This window comes from Mobula birostris, chromosome 3, assembly GCF_030028105.1.
Source record: "Mobula birostris isolate sMobBir1 chromosome 3, sMobBir1.hap1, whole genome shotgun sequence".
NCBI lineage: Eukaryota > Metazoa > Chordata > Chondrichthyes > Myliobatiformes > Myliobatidae > Mobula > Mobula birostris.
The window spans coordinates 95791395-95817533 of NC_092372.1; the positions used below are offsets into that span (position 1 = coordinate 95791395).

The 26139-nt window shown below is 39.5% G+C and overlaps 1 protein-coding gene across 1 annotated transcript in view; it reads right to left on the reverse strand.

Annotated features, from left to right (window-relative positions):
- sdad1 (SDA1 domain containing 1) overlaps window positions 1-26139 on the reverse strand; it is a 71617-nt gene that overhangs the window by 39217 nt on the left and 6261 nt on the right. Inside the window, exons 3-15 of the mRNA XM_072253102.1 lie at window positions 25838-25936; window positions 24726-24836; window positions 24561-24632; window positions 20835-20935; window positions 18605-18662; window positions 15485-15559; window positions 14282-14383; window positions 13294-13363; window positions 10820-10923; window positions 9170-9227; window positions 9027-9085; window positions 1148-1224; window positions 230-327 (exon numbers count right to left, since the gene is read on the reverse strand). Coding sequence (XP_072109203.1) covers window positions 230-327; window positions 1148-1224; window positions 9027-9085; window positions 9170-9227; window positions 10820-10923; window positions 13294-13363; window positions 14282-14383; window positions 15485-15559; window positions 18605-18662; window positions 20835-20935; window positions 24561-24632; window positions 24726-24836; window positions 25838-25936 — 1084 coding nt within the window. The remainder of the gene's footprint in view (window positions 1-229; window positions 328-1147; window positions 1225-9026; window positions 9086-9169; window positions 9228-10819; window positions 10924-13293; window positions 13364-14281; window positions 14384-15484; window positions 15560-18604; window positions 18663-20834; window positions 20936-24560; window positions 24633-24725; window positions 24837-25837; window positions 25937-26139) is intronic.

Sequence of the window (26139 nt, forward strand, 5' to 3'; positions counted from 1 at the left end):
TCTGTGATACCACTCCGGAGAAACATTCTATCATTTCTTAATGCATGTATGCATTTCTAAATGACAATAAAAGAGGGCTGAGTGTTCTCATAATCTTAACCTGAAAAAAAGTGTTCAACGCAAGTACAACTTCAGAAGAAAATCATAATTGCACCATTTACTAGAGTTGATGACAACAACAAATGCATTTTAAAAGAATTATTTTAAATGCTTAACTCTGGTCACTTACTTTTATCTTTGTGGGTTTTGTATTGAGCAAGGTCCTGGAGCAGATCTTCTGTTATGGCAAGTGGACAGCGTGCACTCACTTCTTTGATGGTATTAATCCTGTTTGAGAAAGGATCTGCTTTAGGACAATGTCCCACTGACTTGCAGGTTTTTTTTATCCAGGTCATATGGAGCGCCCGTGGGTCTACAATATCATCAGATCTTTGTGATCTTCAGAATTTTGCTTACAAATACTGATAGATACAATTATGTATGCTCTCCACAATCAGGACCTCTTGTGTTCTGACTGTCAGAGAACATAGTCAAAGATAAAATTAATTCTCACCTGAACAAGCAAGGCTTAACATAAAGATATAATAAATTGGCATGGTTTTATATGGCAAGTGACATTCAGGACAGGAAATTACCATCTTCAGCACGAGACAGTCTAACCATCAACTCTTTATCGATTTGGTTGCCCCTGAATTATTTTACTGCATAGATTTTTTTGAAAAGATGCTGCTGCTTTTAACTTGTAAGCAACATTGTCTTGTTAGGGTTTCTGTTGGCCTAAAGTGGCCCATTAATGGGCAAGCAGAAGCCTTAAGCCTGGGTGGACCAAGGAGGTCAAATTCAATTCCTTCCTCAGCTAACATCCAGATGTCTGTGGGACTGCCAGCAGAAATTCCTGACTGATTCTTTTCCTCTATCTCTCAGCTACACCAGAAGCAAACTGTGATGCTCCTAGTGTGCTTTCAGGATAGTCCCATGACAACCGGAGATCAAACCTAGGACCTACTGACAGGCATGAATTAGTTTTACCTCACTGTCAGTAAGTAAAATCTATTGTTACTTTAGCATAAAGTTCTGCGCCAAAGTGAAGCTAATTGCATTGCATATTGAGCTGAAGAATTGATAATTTAACATCAGCTGTACATACCCGACTGTCATAACTTCACCAGAATTTCTGTCTGTGACAAAGTTGTTTGCTATTGTCATCACTAATGTTTGAATAATCTAGAAAATAGAACAAGATTTCATTAATGTTTTTGATTAGTTATACTCACAAGTATTGATTGAATGATGTACGTTCTCCATCAATCAGGACATAAAATAACGGGCAAAACCTGCAAAGGGCAAATAACATCCCTCAGGCAATGACCATCTTCAACAACTGAGGCTACGTCCACACTACGCCGGATAATTTTGACAACGAAGCCTTTTCTCTTCGTTTTGACCTTCCGTCCACACTGAAACGGTGTTTTTAGCCCCCGAAAACGGAGATTTTCAGAAACGGTCTCCAGAGTGAATAAATCTGAAAACGCCTAATATCCGTTGCAGTGTGTACGGGGTAACCGGAGCTTTTTAAAACCGCTGTCCTGACGTGCTGGAACAAATGGCGATAGCGCGGCATTTCATTGTTTTCTTCTTATTATTACTACTTTATTGTCGCCAAACAATTGATACTAGAGCGTAAATCATCACAGCGATATTTGATTCTGTGCTTTGCAGAACCTAATAATTTCAGAACAGACGGCAACGAGAAGAGTTAGAAATATCTCACCAAGTACTCTGACCCATAGCTTACTGAATAAATAACTATACTCACTTTGCCGTTTTCTGTCCTTGCTTGTATGAAGGTAGTTTACGTATTTATGCAAGTACTTCTCTCACAATAGATGTGTAACAGCCTAATGTAACATTGTATGGAAATACAAGATAACACTGATGCAGACATGATTTATACATTTAGCAAGGTGCTTTATTAATGCAACAGAGTTAGTCAGTTTTTCAATGTTCATCGTCAGCCGGGTCATACTGTCTGTGAACTCCCTGTGGTTTGCCTCCATACGCTCTAGTATTTGTTTTTGTTTTAGTTTTAAGTCCTCCTGCACGAGAGTCAAGAGCAATTCCTTTTAAGTTTTTCTACTCTGTAACTGGACAAACGCGCACTCATCTTCGCTTGTTTTCTGTGTGTCCTGCGTGTGCCCAGTAGCGGAGATTTGCCCAAATATCCATGTTAATGTGGACAGAGATATTTTGAAAAACGCTTAGTGTGTACGCCTGTCGTTTTTACTCGAAACCGGCGTTTTCAAAATTATCTGGCGTAGTGTGGACGTACCCTCAGGGTCTAGTCACCAGCTTTGATATTCAATAATGTTACATCTGCCACAACAGGAAATAGCAGCTTTAGGGAGATCACCGACCAGAAACTCAACTGGATCAGCAACATGATCATCATGTTTACAAGTGCAGGCCAGAAGCTAGGTATTCTGTAAGTACTCTCATTCTCTCTTTTTTCAAGATTGTTTAATGTCATTTCCAGTACGCAAGTGTGAAGGAGAATGAAATACTATGTATTCAGGCTAACTGGGCTATTGCATAATTGGGGCAGCCATTTAATCGGAACAAAAACTAAATTGAGACAATAGCTGGGACTCCCTTTGTTTGTTTAGGACACTATACCATTAACTGGGGCAGGAGTCTGTTACTAGCATTAGTCACATGCACTTGCTTGGCCATTAGACCCTACACTGTGCTTAAAGCAATCAGTTTTTAAACAGCGCCAGTTGCATGTGTTTGTGTTAAAAAGTAGTGATTTTTGTCACTGATAGCTGGCAAGGAATAAGCTGCAAAATAATTTGGAACAGTTATGTTCACTGTGGTCTCAAGCATTCAGGCTTGGAGATGGCAGAAATAGCCAGGAGTGAAAATGAAACAATTTCATTGCTTCAACGAGTTAGGAATTACAAAGATATTGACAATCATCTTGAATGTTACAATAAAAATGAAGGTTTGGAGTATGCAATCATGAAGGCTATCTATTATCTGCACTAGGTGTCTGCGCTGATTTTGTTCATTTATACTCGATCAAAAGAACACAACAGATGAATTCCTCTGTCAAGTACTAAGAAATAAAAACAGTTTTAGAATACTGTAGAGATATTGGTGGTGTTCTAATTTGTTCTGTATTTCATTTAAGTACATAAATTGTTACTCAGCTTAGCTGAGTAGTTCATCTTTTTTATACCTTTTAACTATTTCCGTGAAACTCTGACCAACTGGGGCCAAAGTTTCATTGTCCAAATGTAATGATCCTAATGTTTCCTAATTAACTGGAATCTACCATAACTGTTACCCTGGATCCGATGCAGCACAAAAAAAAACAGTAAGAAAAAGAACACAATAATAATAAAAAAGCACAAAAGATATAAATACACAAGATAGCTTATATACAACCAACGATTGTTCGTCCATAAAAGTGCTGCTAGGCACATGAATGTCTGTAGAAAAGGTGCTTCTGAAAGGAAATGATAAAGTAGTTGTGTATGTACATATATCTCCATGATGACAGTTAGGCTGGTGGTGGGATGGGTTGGGCAGTTTTGACTTTCCGCTGTAGAGCCTTGCTGTCTGCTGCAGTGCAGTTTCTGTACATTGCAGTGATGAAACTGGTTAGGATGCTCTCTACTGTGCATCTGTAGTTGACAGCATGGAAGGCTATCAAAGCTTGCAGCGGGATCTGGACCAGCTGGAAAAATGGCAGATGGAATTTAATGCAGACAAGTGTGCTGTTCACGAGGTATTGCACTTTGTGAAGACAAACCAAGGTACGACTTACATAGTGAATGGTAGGGCACTGAGATCTGGGAATACAGATCCATAATTCCTTGAAAAAAGTTGTATCACAGGTGGGTAATATTGTAAAGAGAGCTTTTGGCACATTGGCCTTTATAAATCACAGCACCGGGTAAAGGAAATGGGATGTTACGTTGAAGCATATAAGATGTTGGTGATGTCGAATTTGGAGAATTATGTGCAGTTCTAGTTTATCTACCTACAGGAAAAATATCAATAGGCTTACGAGAGTGCAGAGAAAATTTTACAAGGATGCTGCTGGGACTTAAGGACTTGAGTTATACAGAAAGGTTGAATAAGTTAGGAATTTGTTTCCTAGAGCTTCGAAGAATGAGGCAAGATTTTATAAAAGTATACAAAATCATATAGGCTATAGATGGGTGAAATATATCCAAGCCTTTTCTCCCAGAGGTTGGGTGAGAACTGAACTAGAGGTCATAGATTTAGGGTGAAGGATGAAATATTTAAGGGAAACCTGAGGAGGGAATTTCTTTCCTTAGTGTGGTGTGAATGAGGAACAAGCTGCCAGTGGAAGTGGTAGATGCAGGTTCAATTGCAACATTTAAGAGAAGTTTGGAAAGGTACATGGATAAGAGGGGTATGGAGGGCAATGAATTGGGTTTTGGTGGAGGAGACTAGGCAGAAAATTAGGTCAGCATGAACTGGATGAGAAAGGACCTATGCTCTATGACTCCAAGTAAAGTTCTTGCACTAAGAAATTTGGTTGAGAAAATGCAGCAGTTATGTGCTTATAGTATGCCTTTGAAAATATACTTGGGAAGTCACTTCAGATCAGACATCACCATAAAGGAAACATATGGTAAAGGAAAAGGAGGTGGTAACTAGAACTATCAATAAGATGAAAGAGCAGACAGCAGAGTGATTAGATGAAATCTTAATCAGAGGAAAATGCTAAAGGAGATTTCGTGGAGTCAAAGATCAGGACTTTTACTTATTACCTTAAGAAACTAGTTTAGGCCAATCAACTGGGACAGAGTTGGTAGCACTATTTGCCAAGTTAATCAGTTGTGCATTGAAATCCCACTCTACAGAAAGGATATCTAAGCAGTATAAAAATAAGTAATGCCCTGTCATCTTTCAAATAAAACGAACCACAGCCACACTCACTGCCTAATCAATCTGAATCATGAGCAATGATATATAAATGCAAATCATTCCATCTTTTGGGCTTGGGTACAGAGTACAAAGTTTCTTTCTGAGCACAAGAAGTCATGAATATGATGGCTGCAGAAAATGAGTTTGTTAGACACAGCTGCAAACAATGGGCAAACGCAATGTCAATGCATTTTAATTACAATTGTCTATTGTGATGCATTTTGAGACATCCAACTTCAAAAGACAGCTGAATCTAAATGGCATAAAGGAAACCTGCCTTTGTAAATGAGAGTTTTGAATAGAAATTGATGAAATTATGCCAAAGCTGTATCAACCACTTCAGGGTACTGATGGAATACATTTTACAGCATCACAATCAAGGAAGATTGCCAAAGACTTAGTATACAGGATACTTATCTGGATAATTCCAAAGGTGATAGATTTCATACTACACAAAACATTTCAGCACAGAACAAGCCATTTGGCCCTCGACATTTGCTAATCTTGATGCCATTTTATACCAAACATCCTCCTATGTATCATCCATATCACCCCTTATTCCATTCATCTTCATTTGCCTTTAACTCCACCGAACTGCCTGGTTCCATTACTACCCAAAGTAACTATTCCAGGCAGCTAATGCTCTCTGCCATTAAAAAAATGGTCCCTCTTATTACATAGAAACATGTTTCTCCCCCCCAAAAAAAAAACATAAAAGACATTGCTATCCTGAGGAAATGTTTCTATCTACCCCATTTAAAAAAAAACCTCTATTAGGTCTTCCCCTTGCCTCCAGTGCTCTAGGGAGAACATCCCAAATTTGTCTAACCTTCCCCTATCGCTTATATCCTCTAATCCAGGCAGTATGTTGGTAAACCTCTTCTGCACTTCTCCATATCCTTCCAAAAATGGGACAACCAGAATGCATGCAACACTCCAAGTACTGACTAAAGGTTTATATAGCTGCAGCATGAATTCTTTACTCTAATACTCAACATCCCTACCAATGAAGGCATGCATGCCATATGCCTGCTTTACTGCCTTATCCACTTTCAGTGAACTATGGAACTGGATCCCCACAATCCCTCAATACAACAATTCTAAAGGGGTCTACCATTACTGGTATACTTTTTCCTTTCATTTGACCTCCTAGAGTGCCTCATCTCACACTTGCCCAGATTAAACTCCAACTGCTATTTCTCTGCCCACATCTATAACTGATCTTGTCCCATTGTATTCTTTCATAGCCCTTTACACTGTCCACAACTCTGCTAATATTGGTGTCATCTGCAAACTTGCTAATTTACCCCTCTACATTTGATTTAAGTCATAGAGTACTACAGTACAGAACAGGCCCTTTGGCCCATTCAGGCTGTGTTGAAATGTTATTCTGCTCTTGGACCATTCCTCTGCCATCCAGTGCTGTACTTCCCAAAACATTTCTTAAACGCTGCAATCAAACCTGTATCCACCACCTACGATGGCAGCTTACTCCACCCTCGCACTACCCTGAGTGAAGCTCTCCCTCAGGTTCCCTTAAATATTTCACCTTCCACACTTAGCCTATGATTTCTAGTTTACTCTCACTCAAGCTCACTGGAAAAAGCTTGATTGCATTTATCCTATCTATACCCCTCATAATTTTATATACCTCACTAAGACCAAGAAAGTAGAACCTATCACTCCAGTTCTCAGATTGCAACACTGGCTTCCTGTGCATCAGAGGATTGACTTTAAAATATTACTACTGGTTTATAAGGTACTGAGTAGTCTAGGGCCAAAGTACATCTCTAATCTCTTGCTTCCCGAGCTCTCAGGTTGTCTACAGCGGATCTGCATACGGTCCCCAGGGTCTAAACTAAATACGGTGAAGCAGCTTTTAGTTAGTATGCTCCACATATCTCGAATAACCTTCCAGAGGATCTAAAGTCTGCCCCAACTTTAAGCTCTTTTAAACTGAGGCTTAAAACTTTTCATCATAGCTTTTAATTAGAATCTCTTGTACTGTAACTTCGATTTCTTTATTTTTATGCATGATTTTATTCTCTTTATATTGTCTAAATTTGATGTTTGAGTTTTATATCTTGTTTCATGTAAAGCACTTTGAATTGCCTTGTGTTTGAAAAATGCGGAACAAATAAACTTCCTTTGCCTTGCCTTTATCAAATTGTTGCTCATTTTCCTGTGCTCCAGGGAATGAAGCCCTAACCTGTTCTATCCTTCCCTATAACTCAGGTCCTCAAGCCCCAGCAACATCCTTGTAATTGAATATATGTCACAATTAAAGTTCCCAACACTGATCTTTGCAGAACACCACTCGTCACAGACCTCTAGCCAGAATAACCCCTACATTCTGTCTTCTATAGGCAAACCAGTTCTGAATTCAAACCTGCAATTCACCCTGGATCCCATACATCTTTACCTGTGAAATCAACCTACCATGAGAAACCTCAAATGCCTTACTGGTCCATGTAGTTAACACCCATTGTCTTCACTTCATCAACCTCCTTTGTCATCTTCTCAAAAAAATGCGATCAAGTTTGTAAGGCATGACTTGTTCTGCATAAAGCCATGCTATCTGACCCGAAGCAAGCCTTGCCTATCCAAATGTACACAAGTTCTAAGCCCCAGTATCCTCTCCAATATCTTCCTGACCACTGACATGTGGCTCACTGCCTTATAACTACCTGGATTATCCCCATTTCCTTTCTTGAACAAAGGCACATTTGCTACTCTACAATCCTCTGGACCTCAGCTTTTGAAACAAAGAACCTTGTCAAAGCCCCCACAATTTCGTCATTCACTTCCTTCAATATTCTGGGATATGTGGCATCAGGGCCCTGGAGTCTTAACCACTTGAATGTTTTTCAGAAGACCTGCAATACCTCCTCAATCTCAGATTGTTCCAGCATATTAGTATGTCCCACTCTGCCATCACTATCCTCCAAATCCTCCTCCTTGGTAAATACTGACAGAAGGTACTTACTCATTTAAATATCTCAGCCACTTGCTCCGACTGCAAACACAAATTCCCTCCTTTATCCTTCAGTGGACCTACCCTTTCCTTACTTATCCTCTTTTCTTAATACAAGTATAAAATGCCTTTGGATTCTCCTTGATCCACTTTACCAAACATTTCATGGCTCTTTTTGGCCTTCTAAATTGCTTGATCTCCTGCTTCTTTATATTCTACAAGGGCCCAGTCTGGTTTTAGCTTTCTAAGCCTTATTTATGTTTCCTTTCCCTTCCCAACTAAAAATAGGACCTCTCTGGTCATCCGAGGATCCCTTAACTTACCATCCTGTCCTTACTCCTTACCGGAATATTCCAATCCTGAACTCTGATCAGTTGTCTTTAAGCAACTGCCAAGTGTCAGACGTGGACTTAATCTGACAGCAGCTGCTCCCAATTAGCACTTAATTTGCCTTTCCCTAATTTAGTTCCATTCCAGAAGATCCAATCTTATTCTTACTCATAACTACCTTAAAAAAATAATGAGTTGTGGTGAATATTGCCTTTTCTGGCTCGGCTCATTTCCCAGAACCAGGTCCAGCATGTTCTCTCTAGTTCAGTGGTCCCCAACCTCCAGGCCGTGGACCGATACACTGCCGCAAAGAATGTAGCGGTAGCCGGAACACACCTAGCTTGTTTAAGAAAAAAGCTGAAACAAACAAGCTTTTTTCTTAAAAGATATGCTGGGTGCATTCTGGCTACCACTGCATTCTTCACAGCAATGTATCGGTCCGCAGCCTGGAGGTTGTGGACCACTGCTCTAGTTGGACTCACTGTTTCAAACAGCCCTCTTGGATGCACTGAAGAAATCCCATCTCATCTAAGTCTCTTGTATAAAGGAAGTTTAAGAAAGCATCTTTTATTTCATAAGAGTCAGTTATTGCTATTCTGGAGCAAGCACCACAGAGACAAAAGTGTATTGCTCAAGTACATTCACCATGCATGCATACACCAAAATAAACCATGGAATAAAGCAGTTGAACATACTTATTGCATGTTAAATATTCATAAAAATACTTAAGCAGAGAACACTTGATGTAATTAATCTTTACCTCTGGAGGAACCAATTGATGGGCAGCCTGTGCAGCATAAAGAAGAATCTTGGTCACATCTAAAAGGGGGAATAGCAAAGATCCACATGTAAAATGCATTAAAAGGTACCCCTTCATACAGATAATGCTAGAGACAGGCTTACCTCTTTGATGTGGCTGGAGGAAACGTTGTATGAATGGGTAGAAGTTAAAAAGGAATAGCTGTTTAGGGAAAAGAAAAACAGGTAACAATGTTGTACAAGACTATTCTGAATTACAAACGTTTGTATTTCACATTTGCCAAATGTTTGATCTTGTGAAGCGTCTGCAAACACCTTAATCAATGGCAATACCTTTACCACTTGGTTTTCAAATTATAGAAGTTACTAAATGGTCAATGCGATGCAGGTAATCTTCTTCTGGGGAGAAATTGTAGCCAATGAGTAAGAAGAAATTGAAGACGCTGGAATCAGAATCTAAAAGGAACTGCTGGAGGAACTCAGTGGACACAAAGGGATGATTGATGTTCAGTCAGCAGCCTGCATCAGTACTGCTCAGCCACAAATTTGGTACGACAAAGACAGAAAATGCTATGAAACACCAAGTATTGCTAACATTCCTATTGTTTTACTATAAAGTACTAGAAACTAGCAGAATTCTCTGTCATAAATTGATGCAGAACCAAACAAAAATTGCTAAGTAGTATGGGGAGAAAGAATGGGAATATTATTTGTGATTGAGAATCAGCTGTGACCACATCAAATGGCAGAGCAGATTCAAACAGCCAAATAGCCTCGTCCTGTTCCTTTTTCTAAATGTTTTTATATATTTAATATTGTAATGCAAGTTAATGTGCATTGTCCTTGATATCCAAGAGTGGTTCAATGTGTATCTCAGGCAATTAATTATTGTAATTGTCTATGGAAACTTGTCAACTTTTTTTTTTTAAATAAAGAAACACGAGACTCTCTCTGCAACCACACCAAAGAAATAAAATTGGCCTTTCAGTCGAAACACTTTAATAAATGCTCATCATGATGGAAGGATGACCCTACTCTGAACCGTACAGTTTTAAACCACAGTTTTAAAGGAGGGCATGTTGAGCAGCAGTATACATGGTCAGGGTCATATAGTTAGTCCTAAAATGTGGCTTAAATCCACAATTCCTGACACAGAGACACAAACACAACCATGCAACCAAGCAGATACTTGCAGTTAATTAGACTGGCAATGACAAAATGATCCCTGGTGCTGCGATTAATATTAATGTGTAAGCATACACTCAGTGGCCACTTTATTCGGTACACTGACTCATTAATGCAGATATCCAATCAATCCAGCAGCAGCAACTCAATGCAGACACAGCCAGGTAGTTCAGTTGTTCAGTACAAGCATCAGAAAGAGAAGAGATCTAAGTGACTCTGACTGTGGAATAATTGTTGGTGCCAGACAGGATGGTTTGACTATCTCAGAAACTGCTGCTCTCCTAGGATTTTCACACACAACAGTCTCTAGAGTTTACAGAGAATGGAGCGAGAAACAAAGAACATCCACTGAGTAGCAGTTCTGTGGTGAAAACGCCTTGTTAATGAGCGAGGTTGGAGGAGAATGGCCAGACTGGTTCAAGCTGACAGGAAGGTGACTGTAACTCAAATAATCACGTGTTACAACAGTGGTGTGCAGAAGAACTTGAAGTGGATGCGCTTACAGCAACAGAACGCCACAAGCAGAGACTCTGAGGACACTTTGTCAGGTACACCTGTGTTTAAAAATGACCTGAACTGCATTGTCAAAGAAGCTAAGTAAAAACTCACCTCATGAATTCCAATTAATCTTGATATTAGATCCATCATCATCATCTTAACTTCAAACCTTTCCTTAGAATTTTCCAACTGTTTGAAAAGTTTCTCTGCAAAGCCTGCAATGAAGTGAATTGCATTCCATTGGAAATTTCTTCCCAAGAAACAAGATAAAGTAACTTTCTACAGATGTTATATTTATTTTTATATGTTACAACACCTGAGGCAATCTACCGTACAGGTAGGTACATTTTGCAGTGTGGCAATTCATCCTGCCACCATCCCTTCCCTTCTGAGAATTTTCTATATTATTCACTGTTATTTGTTGAGAATTTTCTAATTAAAGTAACTATCAATAATGTATGAAGTTAAATGTATGCCTTCATTCAAACTGAAGGCTGGAAGATAAGTGGAGAGACAATAGGCTACCAGCTACCTCTAATCTCCTCCCCATCCCAGCCTCACTCCTGCCAGCTCCATCTGCCTGTTTTTCCCTCCTTATTCATTTCTCCATTACCTTTCTACTTCAGTTTATTTCTTCCTGCCCTCCCACCCCCTCCACATCTGAAAATACAGCATCTGTAATCACTTGTGTCTCTAAATGTAGCTACTGAACGCTTAAGGGATTTGTTTTGGAAATAGACAGGCAATCAATCTCTTAAATAGCCTCAAGCCTCCCCCTGCCCCCAACCCAGTTGCAGCTGGAATATTATCATTACTGCTGATGGAAAAGCATTCCACAGAAAAGGATCCCTCATTGAAACCTGCTGACAACTGAAAGGCCGAGACTGAGAAGACATGGAGGGGAAGTTTCCTACAGTGCGGCAGTTTCGGACCAGAGGGCACAGCCTCAGAATACATCCCTTTAGAACAGAGATTAGGAGGAATTTCTTTAACCAGTGGGCGGTGAATCTGTGGAATTCATTGCCACAGATGGCTGTGGGGCTAAGTCATTGGATGTTGATAGGTTCCTGATTAGTAAGGTTACAGCGGAGAAAAAGGAGAATGGAGTTGAGAGGGAGAATTAAATAGCCATAATCTAATGGCAGAGTAGGCTTGATGGCCAAATAGCCTAATTCTACTCCTGCATTTTATGGTCTAATTTCCATTTACAATATGAGATTTGGTTGGAAATAGGATTTAGTGTTATGGAAGATCAGGATAATGATGTATATCCCAGCAAACACCTCCTCCTTTGATTGGGGGGAGGCCTCACCTCTATCTATCATTTAGAAGCGCTACAGATTTTGCTATAAGGAACAGCATGACTAACAATTTGAATTCATTAAACAAGGAATCTATGACATTAGCAAATCTCAAATCACACAGAAGGTGCGAATCAAACATCAAAATCATTCTGTCATCTGAGAACAGTGATTTCCGAGTCAGTCAGAATTAAAGTACGCCACCTAATGGCTTTAATCTATCAGCCACAAATATGATGGCACCAAAGAACTTTTCTTATTTCTAGTAATGACCTACTCTTTTGTTAACACAAAATACTCTGCCGATGCTGGGGTCAAAGCAACACTCCCAACACGCTGGAGGAACTCAGCAGGTCGGGCAGCATCTGTGGAAAACATTGGTCAACGTTTCAGGCCAGAACCCTTTGTCAGGACTGTAGAGGGAGGGGGCAGGGGCCCTATAAAGAAGGTGGGGGAGGGTGGAAAGGAGAAGGCTGGTAGATTCCAGGTGAAAAACCAGTGAGGGGAAAGATAAAGGGGTGGGGGAGGGGAGGCAGGGAGGTGATAGGCAGGAAAGGTGAAAAAATAGGGGGAAACACAAAGGGTAGTAGGAGGCAGAGCCATGAGGAGGGTGATGGGCAGCTGGGGGAGGGGGCAGAGTGACAACTTCAACTCTGCTTCCCACTCCCCTTCAGATATGTCCATACATGGCCTCCTCTACTGCTATGATGAGGCTAAACTCAGGTTGGAGGAGCAACACCTCATATTCCGTCTAGGTAGTCTCCAGCCCCTTGGTATGAACATAGAATTCTCCAACTTCCGGTAATTCCCTCCCCCTCCCTTCCCCTATCCCTATTTCACTCTGCCCCCTCCCCCAGCTGCCTATCACCTCCCTCATGGCTCTGCCTCCTTCTACTACCCATTGTGTTTTCCCCTATTCCTTCTTCACCTTTCCTGCCTATCACCTCCCTGCTTCCCCTCCCCCACCCCTTTATCTTTCCCCTTTCTGGTTTTTCACCTGGAACCTACCAGCCTTCTCCTTCCCACCCTCACCCCACCTTCTTTATAGGGCCTCTGTCCCTTCCCTCTACAGTCCTGACGAAGGGTTCCGGCCCGAAACGTCGACCAATCTTTTCCACGGATGCTTCCCGACCTGCTGAGTTCCTCCAGCGTGTTGTGAGTACTCTTTTGTTAATGACTGTGTATTCGTAAGGAAGACCAGGCTGCAACTGGGCACCTCAAATGAGGATTATTTCTCTTCATTACGAACCCTCACAGAAAACTGAACACTAGCCAATTTCTTACCTTGTGGATCATGAATGAGGTGAATAGCTGAAAAGTTAAATACTTCTGCCTTTTTCTTCTTTTTATGTTTCTGTAACCAACATGCATATGTCATTACACCAAAAATCTTGGAAACTTAATTTACTGCCATATTTACAAATGAAACGATCAGCCATTAAAGGGAATCCAGTTAAAATTTAAAGGTCCTTTGGGATGCTTATTGATCTTTAGTAAGCATAATCAAAAATCAAGAAGTTTGAAGTTTTTTTTGTTATTTATTCCCATTTCAACCTTTAGTCAGAGACACAAGAAAATCTCAAGTTTTTCCATTGCTAACTCTATGTCAATATGAAACATTTATTCCTTTCCTAACAAGATTATTATCCCCAAACTTGGAAGAATATTTCAAAACTATAACGTAATCTACATTACTGGCACTTCTGAGTGTTACTGAATTGGCAAAACCAAGTGGAACTGAATTATACGTAGTCCCATGCCGAAAAGCAATGAGCTATCAAAAATAAAACATAAGTCTCACTATACCAGTTGTTGTCAGGCAGGAAACTATTAACATTTCTCTCTAGTCTAGCCTAGAAGTGAATCCAGGTGGCAGTGACAAACTGCACAACATGTTTTATTTTGTATAGAAATTGCAAGGTTTAAAATAAAGGTCTTCCCCAGCTTACAAACACCTGACCAATGTGTAGCCTGAACACTGGGCATCGTATTTGGGAGATGAATAGGATGGATTTGCCTGCAGCCATGGGGCTGCATACATCTGCCATTCGGTAGCTCAGTCACAAATAGTTCACAGGAGCAGAAACCTGTGGTAACCCGGGAAGGAACTGCAAGTTATTAGGCAAGAAGCCTTGTTTTACCCGGAACATCTGCAGCATTATGGGACGCAGCACACTGTTTCTATTCCCTTTATAATGTGTCCAACTTTAATGCTTCCATTACTAATCAGTATTCCACACAAATACTTCACTGCTGAAAATGAACTGCTTACTTTTAAGACTTTCAAAGCCTTTTCCAGCTTCTTTTTATTTTTTGATGATTTCTTTCCAGTTGCAAATCTCGTGGTCATGTCTCGCATTGTGATTCCTTCATCCTAAAGGGAAAATATCCTCAAGATCACTTAAGAGTAGTGGATACAGCCCAGACAATCACGTGTAAAGTCCACCCCGCCATTGAGCACATCTACACAGATCGCCATCACAGGAAAGCAGCATCCACGCCATGCTCTCTACTTGCTGCTGCCATAAGGAAGATGGTACAGGAACTTCAGGACTCACTCCATCCAAGAACAGTTATTACCCCTCAACTATCAGGCTTTTGGACCAAAGGGGATAATTTCACTCAAATTCACTCGCTCCATCACTGAACTGTTCCCAAGCACTATGAACTCACTTTCAAGGACTCTACAACTCATTTTCATGATATTTATTGCTTATTTATTCATCATTATTACTTTTTTCCCCTCTTTTTGTATTAGTACAGTTTGTCTTCCGCACATTGGTAGTGGTCTTTCATTGATTTTGTGTTTGTTGCATTTACTGTGAATTCCTACAAGAAAACGAATTTCAGGGTTGTATATGGTGACGTATATGTGCTTTAATAATAAATTTACTTTGAACTTTTGTCCTCTACTAAGAAATACAAAGAAATTATAATAAAAGAAGGAATTTTACAGTTTACTGTGACAACTTCTAGGCTCCAACAGCATCAGATTGCAGCAATACTCCAATCTTAGTTGGAAGGCAAGTGGTTGAATGCACCTTTGATAATATATATTGATAATATTATAATATACAGTACTGTACAAAAATCTTAAGTACATATATAGCTAGAGTGCCTAAGAGTTTTGCACTGTATTCGTCAATGTGGAGCGGTGATAGCGTTTATAAATCTGGCAAGAGCAAAGTATGTTGGGAATGGTTGAGGGTGGAGTACCATATGGGATAGGTGACAGAGAAGGAGTGCCAGGGGTGGTGGTGGGGGGGGGGGGGGGGTGACATGAATGTAATTACACTCAGCCAAGACACTAGGCAAGGTCATTTAATTCCAAACAATTTGTTTATTGGTCATTACAGAATGTCTTCTCTGGTGCTTCCCACTGGCTCCCCCTCTCCCTTCCCCTTCCTCCAATCACGGTTCCCTTCTTCTTCCCTCACTATTTATATATAAAATATGAATCAAATTTCACATTTACCTCGGAATCTGAATCACTGTCATTTTTCTCATCTATGTCTTTACCCAGAAAGAACTTCAAAGCGCCAACCAAAATCTGAAAATTAAGCAACAGTAGGAAGTTATGGAGGCAACCTGAAACTCAAAACACAAAATTTATAATTTATACATATAAAGCAGTAGGTTGTTTGGAAACAGTTTCTTCAGAGAAAATAGTCACTGCTCAGAAGGTCAGAACACTGATATCCAAGATTGGAACACATGCATCAGATATGATCAGTCACTAGTACTTGAAGTACTGATGCAGTTAAACATTTAGTTAATTAAAGTCAATGAGGCCAAAGTGATCCAGTCGGAAAAAGAAGATGTAATAGAAACAAACTGAGGTAAGAAACTATTCCAGAAGCTTAGAAAACCTAAAAAGATAGAAATTAATCAGACAGAAGCAGGCACAAGAAAATTAACAAAGGTGATGTCTTCAGATTAACTACATGTATAAGAATATGCTGATGATCAATTTATTATGGATTTTGACTTTTGATGTCTTCCTCTCACATCTTTCATTTCTACTCCTTTCAAATGATAAATGGATCCAAGTGAAAGAGAATTGCATACAACTCTGATCAGCACATTTACACAAAAGATGCAACTGTCATGGAACAGATGAAGAGGAAATTCATGAGGGTGTTGTCAGCAGTGGAAAACATTTAGGCATGGTGAAAGATTAGAATGGCTGGGTTGAGGCACGTCAAGTTATGAAGATTGATTAAATGTCACAGATGCATTTCCACAAGCAGAGGAGGCAAAAACAAAGGGCAAGGGTTTGAAGCAGTCAGCAGAAGCTACAGAAGAGATGAAGAAATAAAACCGACCAGAAGGAAATTGTTGCTTGAAAAGGTGGTAGAGGCAGAAACTCTATACATTTAAAATTTGTCTAGATATTCACTTAAGGAGTCATGATCTGCCAGATTATGGATTAAGTGATTAAAGTGGGATTATGTTGGATTATCTACTAGAACAGAAAAAAAAATGATTTGTGTTATAAATTTTCTTTTGTTCTATGAAATATAAAGTACAGCAATGATTCAAAGCTGATGCTTGTAGTTTGAGTGTGAAAAAAAGTTAACCAGCACCAGTAAGAAGGGGAATGCATTATGATTGGAAAGAGAAGGTGACACACAATTTTAATGAACTGGGCTTGTAACTGCCAATGTTGAATATTCAAGACTTATTGATAACATGCACTAAATGCAATTGAGAAACTGCCTTTGAGACATGCAGTTAGGATTCAGTTATTAAAGAGAATTGCCAGCTTTTGAGAAGTGGTGGTGATCCACCTTCCTGAGTATCAATGTACACAATACTTTTTAAATGGGAGGCTTAATAAATAACAGTCTATTTGAGTAATAAATAATATCACATTGACTTTCTTTGAACTAGGTAAAAACTGCAGCTCACACAAGGAGAGGCCAGTTGTGATGGTCAGCACCCCAAGAAGGTGCAGAGATTCTTCTCCTGGCAATGACAAGCTTCTGAATTTCTCTAGCATTGTCCTTCTACCTGGGGACACGAATCTGAGTCCCAACCTCCACTGGCACCTGGGATTTACACTAGAACGTTCCCCTCCTGAGAGGGAGCCAAGCCTGCCAACCAGGATGGCTTCTAAGCAGGGATTCCGCTGAAAGTAAAAGCATGGAATTAAAACTTTGTAGACTGTACATGGGCAGCACGATACCAAAGCAGTTCGCATAACGCTGTCACAGCACCAGCAACCTGGGTTAAATTTCACCACTGTCTGTAAAGAATTTTGTACATTATCCACATGGGTTTCCTCTGGGTGCTCCATTTTCTTCCTATGTTCCAAATATGTACGGATTAGTAGGTTAATTGACTACATGGCTGTCATTGGATGGTGCAGGCTTGTTGGACCGGAAGGGCCCGTTACCATGCTGTATCGCTAAATTAAAAATAAATAAATAAATCCGGATCTGTTCAGGATGTATTCCCTACCCTGTAATATCTGCTTATCAATTGCCTGTCAATCATAAGTAACGGAAAAGCTATTGATTTTAACAGCCACTGAACTAACAACATCTAGGTGGTGCTGTTGCAGGCTACCGCAGGGTCCAGACTCCAATCTATCCACACTAAATTACCATATAAAATGTTTAGAAATAATCATCGGCCTTTAATTTGCCAGTCTCAACGGAGGCATTTCTTAAAAAAAGATAGATACAAGCATTATAGAACAAGTCTTCATTAGGCTGGGGTCTACACACTCCCAATGCAAGAAAGAAAAATACCAGGAAGCTTTTCACACTCACAAATATTAAAACTAAAATCTGTAACAGGTATCCAGTTTGGTCCTAATTTCTTATACAGAAAGCTTATTTTTGCTCCATTTTGCTAATAATAATAATAATAGCAACCTTGTTTAATAGGTTCTGCTACTTATTCCCATTGCTAACTGCAATAGTTTCCAGTTTTGGAATTTTCCTCAAGCTGCACTTTCCAGACCACACTGCTCCCAAGAAAAAAAATTGAAGATGTTTCTCAAATCCAATTCAGTTATAATGTACAGGAAATTAATAAACACAATTACTCCTGTTTTACTGTAAATTTAATGCTTAAAGTAATACTGAATTTCCTCCCAATGCCTTGGTCCTTAGCTTAATTAATCTAAAATTAGTTAATTCTGTGTTCATTAATAAACTCCACGGAGACATAGTCATATTAATTTAGATGTACGTGTACTCTTGTTAGACAGAATCACAGAGCAAGAAAATGAAGCCTTCAACCTGTTTTATACGAACCAAGATTTTCATCTAAGCTAGTCCTATTTGGCTTATATCTTCTCAACATTTCCTATCCATGCACCTGTCCAACTGCCTTTTAAATGCTAACTTTAACGTACCTGCCTCAACCACTTCCTCTGGTAGTTCATTTCATACACTGGCCCACCCTCTGAGTGGAAAAGCTGCCCCTCAGGATCCAATTAAATCTCTCATGTCAAATCCATAATTGTACAGTTACTATTAGCCCATCAACTCTTTTCACATAATTGAAAAGGCTCTTTTTTCACAACATCTAACAACAGAATGTCCTTCCCCACAGTACAGTACAATTGCCTCTTACTTCTTACCTTGGTCACTTTTGAGAAGCAAGCTGTGGTGATGACATTCACAGTCTTTGCATCATTCCTGTAAGTAAATTAAAATATTTGCTTCAGTAATGATTCCCCTTCCTCTGAACATTTCTTTGAAATACTCCAGATTTATGAGCAATGGAACCTTCAACCATCCATCAGAGTCCGTTCCACATGTGACAATTAGGTGTATGACTATTTGAACGTGGTGAATTAGAATAAAATGTAGAAAATACTAGGAACTCTGGACATATCAGACACAGATATTAACTCTTGCTTTTTCCACAGAAGCTGCTAGACCTAAGGATTTCCAACAATTCTTGACTTTATTTCAGATTTCCAGTATTTGCAGATATTTTTAAATTTAAATTTGATGGGAAATTACTAACTATAGCTCCAGACTACTAAACACAACAGACACTCACACTTAACTCCTGAATACTTATGTTGAACTGATTGCATCTTACATAAGAACATAAGAAATAGGAGCAGGAGTAGGCCATCCAGCCCATCGAGCCTGCCTCGCCATTCAATAAGATCATGGCTGATCTGTCCGTAAACTCAGCTCCATCTACCTGCCTTTTCCCCATAAACCTTAATTCCCTTACTATGTAAAAACTTATCTAACTGCTGTATCTTAAATATATTTAGTGAGGAAGCCTCAACTACTTCCCTATTCCAGTGAATTCCACAGATTCACCACTCTCTGGGAAAAACAGTTTCTCCTCATCTCCGTCCTAAATCTTCTCCCCTGAATCTTGAGGCAATGTTCCCTAGTTCTAGTCTCACCTACCAATGGAAACAATAATGCTGCTGTTTGGAGTGACAATTGTGCCCGATAAAGACATTATAAACTAAAAGCATGATCAATATGACAAGATACTACTCTTGCAAAGAGACTGAAGAAAATTGTGATAGCAAGTCAAACACCAGGGATTGTATCCACAAAGGGATGAATCCCTAACACTCCACGTTTCCAATTCCACTAATATTCAACAATATAATTACTTCATCTTATTGATATCTCTGCCATTTTCTGTTTTTCTTTCAACATTCCAGCCTCCGAAGGTTTACGCTTTCCAACTATTGATGAATATCAATATCGTGGGCATACTTTGTTGGTGCGGGAATGAGTAGTAATACTTGCGGGCTGCCCTCAGCACATCTTTAGGCTGTGCTGGTTGTTAAAGCAAACGACACAATTCACTGTATGTTTCAATGCACAGGTGATAAATAAAACTGAGTCTTAATATCTCCTCGGCTGAAGTTAATGAGTGGACTTGAAACAAAAAGATATAATCTGTACAAATAAAACAAAGTAATGTGAAACTTTATACAGGAGGCCATTCAGCCCATGCCTGTTCTGAGGAGCTATCCAGTTTAGTTCCATACTTCTGCCCAAAATCCTATAACCTAATTTTCTTTTAAAACATTTCCAGCTGCTTTCTTGAAAATCCCATGGAACTACATTTTACTTCATATTCAGGTGGCACATTCCTTACTTAAACTCCAAAGGAAAAAAAACGACCTGACTTCTCAGTTAAATTGCTGAACTCCCATGATTGGTTCACTAGGCAGGTTATCCCAAACTGTTCCATGAAGTTCATGAATTCTATTAGGTCTGTCCCTAATTTGCTCTGGTCCAGATGACTCTAAAATCTCTCTACATAACTATACACTTTCATCATCGGTGCCACCCTGGTAAAAAAAAAAAACTGCTGAGTCCTCTCCAAACGTATCTGTTAAATAGGGGCCGTGGACAATTCTGATTTGATGGAGAATGGACATGAAAGCACACAGGAACATCTGGAGAAATTTCTGAAACGCCCGTTCGCTGCTGTCGTTACTATGTGGTCGTGAATCTTTCGGAGGGTAGGCCTCAAAATCCCCGGCTTTGCCTGCTTTTGGTGACTGAGAAGGAGGACAAATCGTTCAGACAGAGATGGCGCTCAGTACTCGGTGTCAGAGAGCTGATCAGAGCTCGAAGTTTTCGGATGACTCAGAGTTGGATTGTGTCATTACTAAATAACTATAAAAGAGGACTACGTGTCTTCATAATCATAAATATGTAATTTGTTACTCAGTTAAATGGTAGTTTGTCTTTTTCATACCCTTGTAACCATTTCCATGAAACTTTGGCTAATTGGAGCAGCTGCTTAATTGGGCCAAAACGTACTGGTCCTTAAGTGTCTAAATACAGTGGAATCCACGGCATTTCCAAACTTACCAGATGTTTCTTTTGTATAGTTCTATCATTACATCCAGGGACATCTTGGCTGCTATGGGGTTGCTGTCCCTCAACATTGTGTACATAAAATTTTGTAAAACCTGAGAACGTGCAAACACAGTGGTCACATCATCCCATAAATAATAATCTTCAGTACTTTGTTTTACAAAGAACAGTCTACACTGAGGACACTTCTATTCAAAGGACTTGTACATCTTATGATGGGGAAATCAAAACAGCTGATTATTGTGGAGATATTTTTTCACCCCCATCACCATTTCTTGCTGTTGCCACTGGATAGCTTTGGTTACCCCTGTACCTCCTTGAAAATAACACAAGGCCCTACTAGCCAGTGCCAGAAGTAATCTGGTATTATAAAACCATGAAAAATTAGTTTCCTTGCTGGAAGTTTTGAGCAAATGTTCAGAATCAAATTAGATTCCTAGACACTCCTTGGGAATTGCAAGTTAAAAAAAAGCTCTACAAAGGTCACATTAGCAATTTTATCTTTATTGCAATTATAAATTCAACTTTTGCTCCACTGGAAATATAGAAAGTTGTACATCTCTCACGATGGCTGCAACATACCTAGATTAGCAAAAGATCTACAATACCAGTGATGTTGAAATGCTGGCTCATATGTTTATACCTACTGACATGGTTAACTGCGAGCTGCTTCTGTTTACTTCTGCCAGCAACTTAGGTTGAAAAGAGCAAAATATAAATAGATTTGAAGACCTTTGTTGCCTCGTATGGCAAAAACACATGTTTAATACTGCTTTAACTAAATGAAGACGTTAACGCAATTAGCCAATCCTAGTAACAAAATCAGTGCAAAATCAGATTTTGATTAAAACCATTCCAGATCAAAGTGTAGTTTCACTCATAATCTAACCAGCATTTATTGGAACTGTGGACCATGTCACTTGTACCCCATTCATTTTTGACTTGTTCCCCACAACCCCATGCCTCATTCTGTACATCCCTTGTCCTGATCACTTTCCTTCAAAAATATATCCTGCACCAGTTTTCTTGGCAAGCCAGCATGAGCCAAATCCCATTCCTCAGTCCTGTTCCCCTTCACTGGGAAGCCATTATATTGCTGGGTACAATCCAAGCAGCCAGAGGCACAAGTTAACCAGGTTCACTTTTACTGAAGCTGTTGACAAAGCAACTCAGATTTTTGGGATTGCTACAGTGGATCATTTTTCTTAGGTAGCTGTGGGAAATCAAGAGGCAGGGTTTTGCAAGTTGGATTAAGCTGAGAATCAGAAATCATTTGACCTCGGCTTGGGGAACTGAGCACTGTTACGGTTCCACCAGTGGGCAATACCAAATACAAGTCCATTGCTTCCAGCTTGGAAACGTCTCTTCCTACCTGATCTCAGATGTCAAGCAGGTTACAAAATTATGTGGAAATTGCATTCCATTCAAAATTGTATTCCATTATGCCTGAATACCTTAAATCAGCGGTCCCCAACCACCAGGCTGCGGACCGGTACCGGGCCGCAAGGCATGCGCTACCGGGCCGTGAGGAAACGATATGATTTGACGATAGGAGTCAGCTGCACCTTTCCTCATTCCCAGTCACGGCCACTGTTGAGCTTGAACGCACGCGAGGTCATTACCCACGCGTCATCCGTGTCAGCGCGGGAAGAAGATCAACTCCTCGAGCTTGCAAATGACGACGGGCTGAAAAGCACGTTTGACATAACACGTCTGCCGGCATTCTGGATCAAAGTCAAGGCTAAATATCCTGAGATAGCCACAAAAGCACTGAAAACGTTGCCTCCATTTCCAACATATCTCTGCAATGAATGCAACGAAAACTAAATTGCAGAATAGACTGGACATAAGGAACCCCCTTCGAGTATCGCTGTCTCCCACCACCCCTCGATGGGACCGTCTTGTTGCAGGAAAACAAGCCCAGAGCTCCCAATGATTCAGCGATATTGGTGCGTTGCAATGATTTTATATGTTCATACGAGGAAAATATGTGCTGTGTGTTTGATATCCAAACGTTATTTAAAATGTTATGATGCTATTATAAGTGACATATAACCATGTAACAATTACGGCATGGAAACAGGCGATCTCGGCCCTCGTAGTCCGTGCCGAACGCTACTCTCACCTAGTCCCACCGACCTGCACTCAACCCATAACCCTCCATTCCTTTCCTGTCCATATACCCATCCAATTTTCCTTTAAATGATAATATCGAACCTGCCTCTACCACTTCCACTGGAAGTTCGTTCAACACTTTCTTCAAGCTCCCCTGTCCTCCCCTGATAATTGACTTATCACTATATTCATGCGAGGAAAATATGCGCTGTGTGTTTAATATTAAATTCGTTAGATAAACCCTTTTAGAAACGAAATTGAGTGTATTAGCCACTTATCACCTACGTTCCGGTCGTGATTAACACCCGCCCCCCCGCCGCCGCCAACAGAATCGGCAAAAACAATTTTTAAGAAATCTGCACGTAAACGCATGCGCACTGGTTCCTGCGCAAGGCTTCATGGTCACTGTAGCCTTTCTCGGGGTAAACCCAACGAATTTGGCTGCTACTCTTGTACATTGGCAACCCTACCGCCTCCCCCCCCCCCCCACCCCCCGCCGGTCGGCCAGTCCGCAAGAATATTGTCAATATGAAACCGGTCCGCAGTATGAAAAAGGTTGGGGACCCCTGCCTTAAATTATCCCTTTGCATTCCACTCAAGCCCACTCCCACATACAAATGAAACATGATGTTATATATATATTTGCAGCTGTCAATCGTTTATACTGTTTCTGGGATCCATTATTTGAGTCAATTGAATAATTTTTTTATCTTCATTATACAGAAGTAAAAATAAAACAGGCATTCAAGTCATTCTTCAATGTAAAATTATTAAAGAACCATGAAGATTGCTGCTTTACTCATTTACTTGTCAGAATTACTAAGTCTTTGGTAAAACTACAGTGGCAATTTGAACCTGCTGCTACCCATTAACATTGCAGGTGAAGCCTACAGGATCTAGTTTTCCAAGGCCGTCTTCTAGTCAAGTAGCAAACCAGCCCGAAGTTAATCCAAGAATAGCCTGTGATGCAACCCACACTGCAACAATTAAAATGCATCAATGGTCACAATAGCCTCAAAAAACAAATTTTGAACAACAAAGTTGGCCAGCTTCTTTTAGGCAATCTACAAGATTTAGCTGATTCCTGCTGCACACTACGGTAAAGGTATTAGTAATTCCGATAGCTACATTTCAATTATGCCACAAGCTCCAGAATACAATCCTCATGGTTTTTTGCTTCTGTTTTGGAATACAAAATGTAACATTTAATAGATTAGAGGTTTTTTTTAGTTTTGTATTTGGAACATGAAAATAAATCAATAATATCAAACTGATTCAGATCATAGATTTGGGTATTTGCATTAAATTATTGATCTTCTACAAATATGCAAATTATACTGCTGCGTTCATAGAACAGAGTGGGTTAAGTGAAATACACTTCATATGCCCTATTCATTAGATTTTCTGGTACAGTGCAGTACCATTGCCTCTACAGGGTTTCAACAGTACCTGCTGACCTTTCTTATCATCGTTTTGAATCAAATCCACTTCCAAATCATGACTATTATACACCTCAAAGTAGGAAATCTATGACAAAAAAAGTCCTCATGTCCTACAAAGACCACAGTGATGCTGCTTTACTAAGTATTTATTTCAAGTACTCACTGTGTTCACTTTGTTGTTTTTGTGTTTGGCATTGATATTTTTAATGTCAGTCACAATGTGCAAGTACAGGGTCTGTTAAGATAAAAAAAAAGGAGCATCTTAAAGTTCAAGATGACCAAAACATCTACACTTATGCGGCTATGAAATAGCTTAGAAGTGGCATACCTGACGTAAGAGTTTGTCTTGACACCTCAGCAGTTCAAAGAACAATTCCAGCAAACTTGTAGGATTCAAGAGGTTCTTATTTCTTAATAAAATCAAAGCTTTACAAAATGTCTACAAGAAAAGTTGAAGTAAAAGTTAAAAAATTACTGCAGAGATCAAAGTTATTGCACAACAATAAAATCTTTCTCTTCATTGTCCTTTTTCATACACTGTCACTAGTTAATAAAATATACAGATATCCAAGTTTTAGGCTATTTCAGTCAGCTGCTAACTCCTTGTTGTGTCAGAGTTGTTCTCCAAGAGTAACAGAGTTCTGCTGCATCTCTCCAGCCCAGCTGGTATGAAAGACAATGAGAAAGAAACTCAACTTCAGCTGTAAAAGGGTGTCAGATAAAACAGGGTCTTGTTTATTATGTTTTGTTCAACTTTTAAAGTTTAACTTGTCCCCTCAAGTGTAACAAGCTGTGTCCAACACATTCCTTTTACAACTACAGTTCATTAGATCATTAATCCACTGTGACAGCCAATACAAGGCATCTCAGGTTCAGTATAAACTGAGCTTTAAGCAGTCATTCCAACTTATTCATTTCTCAGATGGTGATATAAAATGTTTATAAAAGCAGACCATGTATTCCTGGGTAAAACACACCAGATACTGGAGGAAATCAGACTGGAGTTAGGTTGGAGGAGAATCCCTTGAGTCCATGCATTCCTGTTTAACCATCTTTTTTAAAATTAAATATTGGACAGTTACACCTTGGTCAGATCTAAAAATAATGTGCATTTACTATTTAAATATAAACTAGAAATATAATCCTGAAAATCCTGAATATTTAATAATCCATGCTGTGAACAAATGCAATCTAATGCATTCTAACCCTTTCAGAACCACAAATTGAAACAATTGTTGAAAAACATCTTAGAATTTGCAAACGCAAACACAAGGAAATCTGCAGATGATGGAAATTCAAGCAACACACACACACAAAATGCTGGTGAATTTGCAAACTTCCTTTGATATTACATAGCAAAATGGAGCCATTTATCACATAAAAAGAAAACACATTTTAAAATAGCCTTCTAAACAACATATTACGTTAAGAGTAGTTTACCATTCGCAAATCTGAGTCCAGAATTGTGTGATGAGAGAAGAGAAGATCTTTTAATTCTTGGGCAAAGTTGGTCAGTTCATTTGGGTAACAATGTGCAACCTTCAAGTGAGGGAAATGAAGACACTTAAATATTTGATTTATGATGAAAAATAACATTCTTCTCTCCCCCACAAAGAGTGAAAGTATCTCAGAATTTAACAGCAAGACTGCCTTCATTGCTTTGATAAACCTTAAGAGTTCTAACTTCCCACATATAACTCCCAACCATAAATTGCATTAAAGTCAACTAGCTAACCTTTATG